At 40.9% G+C, this 3,412-nt stretch overlaps 1 protein-coding gene across 1 annotated transcript; it reads right to left on the reverse strand.

The window, feature by feature from the left end:
* Positions 1 to 286: 286 nt before the first annotated feature.
* On the reverse strand, positions 287 to 1,964 carry LOC131010777 (transcription factor MYB73-like). Its single transcript, XM_057938438.1, has one exon. The coding sequence runs from the start codon at positions 1,615 to 1,617 to the stop codon at positions 664 to 666; it is 954 nt and encodes a 317-aa protein (XP_057794421.1). The 5' UTR covers positions 1,618 to 1,964; the 3' UTR covers positions 287 to 663.
* Between the last annotated feature and the right edge of the window lie 1,448 nt (positions 1,965 to 3,412).

Consider the following 3,412-nt stretch of genomic DNA (forward strand, 5'->3'; position numbering starts at 1 on the left):
GCCAAACAATCTTGAAAAGATCCAAAAATTTGAGAATGCTAGAAATTTTTAAAATATACTTTTTCCCAAAAGAAAGTCTTAGAATAGGACGAATTTTAATAAAAAAAACAATTGAATTTTCTGAATGAAAAAATTTCATCTAAAACATAATGTTAATAATAAGAATAATAATTAATTGTATAAGTAGTTAAAAACCCATGACCAGAAAAAACAGAACCTTTAAATTCAAAATATTTCCATCCGAATCCATAAATAAAAAAAAAAAAAAAAAAAAAAGGCAGAACGATTTTGAGTTCAAGTAAGGCATTGATTTGAGTTCAAAATCTTAAAACAGAAGGCCAAAAATTGATGTTCAACAGCAGAGAAAATATAAACATTTAATTTAACCAACTAAAACTTTCTTTCCCCAGTTCATCATCATCACAACCCTCTTAATCTCACAATTTTCCCAGGCAATTTTCTCTCACGAAATTTCTTGCTCATCGCCATTTCCACCTCCTCCCCTTTCTCATCTGTACAACCCCAAAGTTATTTTTTCCTCTCTCTAACCAAAGATTGAAATCAATCTACTAATCTTGAAATTAAACTAAAATATGCCTCTCCCAAAAAGAGAATTTTTATCTTGTGTTTTTCATCATTGAATTTGATTTAACTTCCGCCGATTCAGTCAATCTTGCTAATACCCATCCGCTTCACCACCGCATTCCTAATAGCCTCGCTCTGCATACAGAAACCCTTCTGTTCGATTCCTGCCATGTAATTCCGGACTTCCTTCCTCACCATATCCTGCATCACCGCCAAAAATTCCGCACTGAAAAACTGCTTATCCGCCGCCGCAGCGGCAAACTGATGAGTTTGAACCGCCGCCGGAGCAGCTGGTGGCGGTGGCGGAGGAGGAGGGTGAGACGCCAACATTTGAATTGAGTGTTGCGGAAGCACGGGAGGATCCACTACAATTTGCGGGTCAAGCTCCAAAACAGATCTAGCGCTTACATCCGCTGAAGGGCTCGGGCTCGGGTCGAATCCGGGCAGCGAAAGGCTGAGCGATGTGACCGGGTCGGGCAGCGGGTCGGGCGGGGAGATCCCGCCAGTTCGGGCGATAGGACGGTATACGAGATGGCCCGAATGGCTGGAATCGCTCATATCCGACCCGTCGGGACTGCCCGGGTTGAAGTAGAAGCCCGAAGCAGATATATTCGTGCCCGGCCCAACGCTGGCCGATCGTTTCAGCGGCTGGCGGGCCTCGGGATCGAAGTCGTTGAACTCTTCAGACATGGAGACGCACTTGCGCTTCAGCGTGGAGTTCCAATGGTTTTTGATGGCGTTGTCGGTCCGGCCCGAGAGGAGCCGGGCTATGGTGGCCCACTTGTTGCCGAACCGCGCGTGGGCGCGGATGATCGTCTCGTCCTCCTCCGGCGTGAAGGCCCGGTGCTCCACCTGCGGCGAGAGCTGGTTGCACCACCGCAGCCGGCACGATTTCCCCGACCGCCCTGGGATCGATTTGCTGATCAACGACCAGTTCCTCGGGCCGTGCTTCTCCACAAGCTTCTGAAGCAGCTCGTCCTCCTCCGGGCTCCACGGGCCCTTTATCCGATCCGCTTCGCTTCTCGCCGCCATATCGGAAACCCTAGATTTCCGGATATAATTTCTTCTCAAGGAAAAATAACCTAAAACCCTGAAATTTTTGGAATATGTGAGTGGGTTAGATGCAGGATTTTGTATGTGTAGGTTAAATAGTTGGAGAGGCGGAGCCTCGCCTTAGCGATGAGAGGAAAGAGGAGGCGGAGGAGAGGGGTATATATATACGAGGGAGGCCAAAGAGGATAGGGATTACCGGCTGAGCCGGTGGCGGTGACCGGCTGAAAGGGCAGTTACTAGTGTATAGCTGGCACGGGACACGCGTCGATTAGCGGGGGATTAAGCGGGACACCTATGGAAATCAGATTTACATAAATTCCGGGTATTTTTCATTTTTGAAAAGAAAAAAATGAAATTTGAATAAAAATGAAGAGGATTTTTTGATTACGGAATTTCAAATCACCGACCGTTTTGGAAGTTAATACAAGGAGAGAGTGTGTTACGGTTGGGGAAATAAGGGTTTGACTCAGCCAGGCTGGCCAGCATTAACGATATTTTTAGAGAGAGAAAAAGGTTGATAGAGAGAGGGGCGGTGAGCTGGCGCAAAACGACAAACTAAGACCAGCAAACGGGGAGGAAACGGCAAAATCCAGCTGTAGACCCTGACACTTCCCAACGGCCCTTCATATAATGCCCACGTGTCGGTTATGCTAATTCGAATATATGTGAATATAAATCAAAGGAGATAAATAGCGACTCCAAACTACTACTAATATCTTTTTTTATTTTTATTTTAGTTAAGGATGACTGTTTAGTCTATTTTTGTAGATATTTGACGTGTTTATTGGTTGGTAATTGATGTTTTCGGTTTTCAATAATTTATCAATATCTCTGTTAGTATATTTTTTGTGCCTACGACTAGGAGATTGATGCATTATACTTGTCACATATTTCCGTGATATGTAGCGTTTCAAATGATTTTGATTAAATTTACTAATTCAATCATCAATAGATTCTCGATCGAGGTAGGGAAAAAATAGTTTTACTGTTGTTTGTTACTCACATAGTCATATTCACAATTTTAATAGCATATTTATTTATAATTTCATTACTATTTAATACTTTTATATCCATCCATTAATTTCAAAAGTTATACACATCGAGTGTATCGACTTTGAATGAGAACTCATGCGACCTTCAGCACAATTTTAGTTATTCTTCATTTCTTTTTTCTTTTTTTTTTTATTGAAGAGTCATTATAATTCTTCATCCCTCCCATAACAAATATCCTAATTTTATTTTTGACCTATCATATAACAAGTATTTTAATTCTAAAATAAGAAAATGAATTTCATCACATTTTATCTTTTTACCTTTAATATCTTTATTTTAATACTATTCCTCGCATAAAATAAAAATGGATTCCATCACTCTTTATTTTTTTATTCTTTAATCATACTCACTTAAATTTTTATGTGGAAACAAACCAGCACACTTAGGGGGGTGTATTCGTTGTGGAATTTGATGGATTTCTATGGATTTTAAAAGTCTGGGTGTATTCGTTCAAGACTTTTAAAAGTCTGCAGAAATCTGGGTGTATTCGTTCAAGACTTTTAAAAGTCCATATAAATCTGGGTGTATTCGTTCAAGACTTTTTAAAATCCATACAAATCTAGGTGTATACGTTATTCCATTGACTTAAAATTCAGAATGACTTTCATGGATTTCATCCAAAAAATACACACGACGAAATCCGGCCAAGAACCACGAGAATTGAAATCCATGAAGTTTTAATCGAGCGCTGAGTTCCAGCGCTTGCGGCCAAGAAGCCAGC

Source organism: Salvia miltiorrhiza, chromosome 2 (genome assembly GCF_028751815.1).
Source record: "Salvia miltiorrhiza cultivar Shanhuang (shh) chromosome 2, IMPLAD_Smil_shh, whole genome shotgun sequence".
NCBI classification, from domain to species: Eukaryota; Viridiplantae; Streptophyta; class Magnoliopsida; order Lamiales; family Lamiaceae; genus Salvia; species Salvia miltiorrhiza.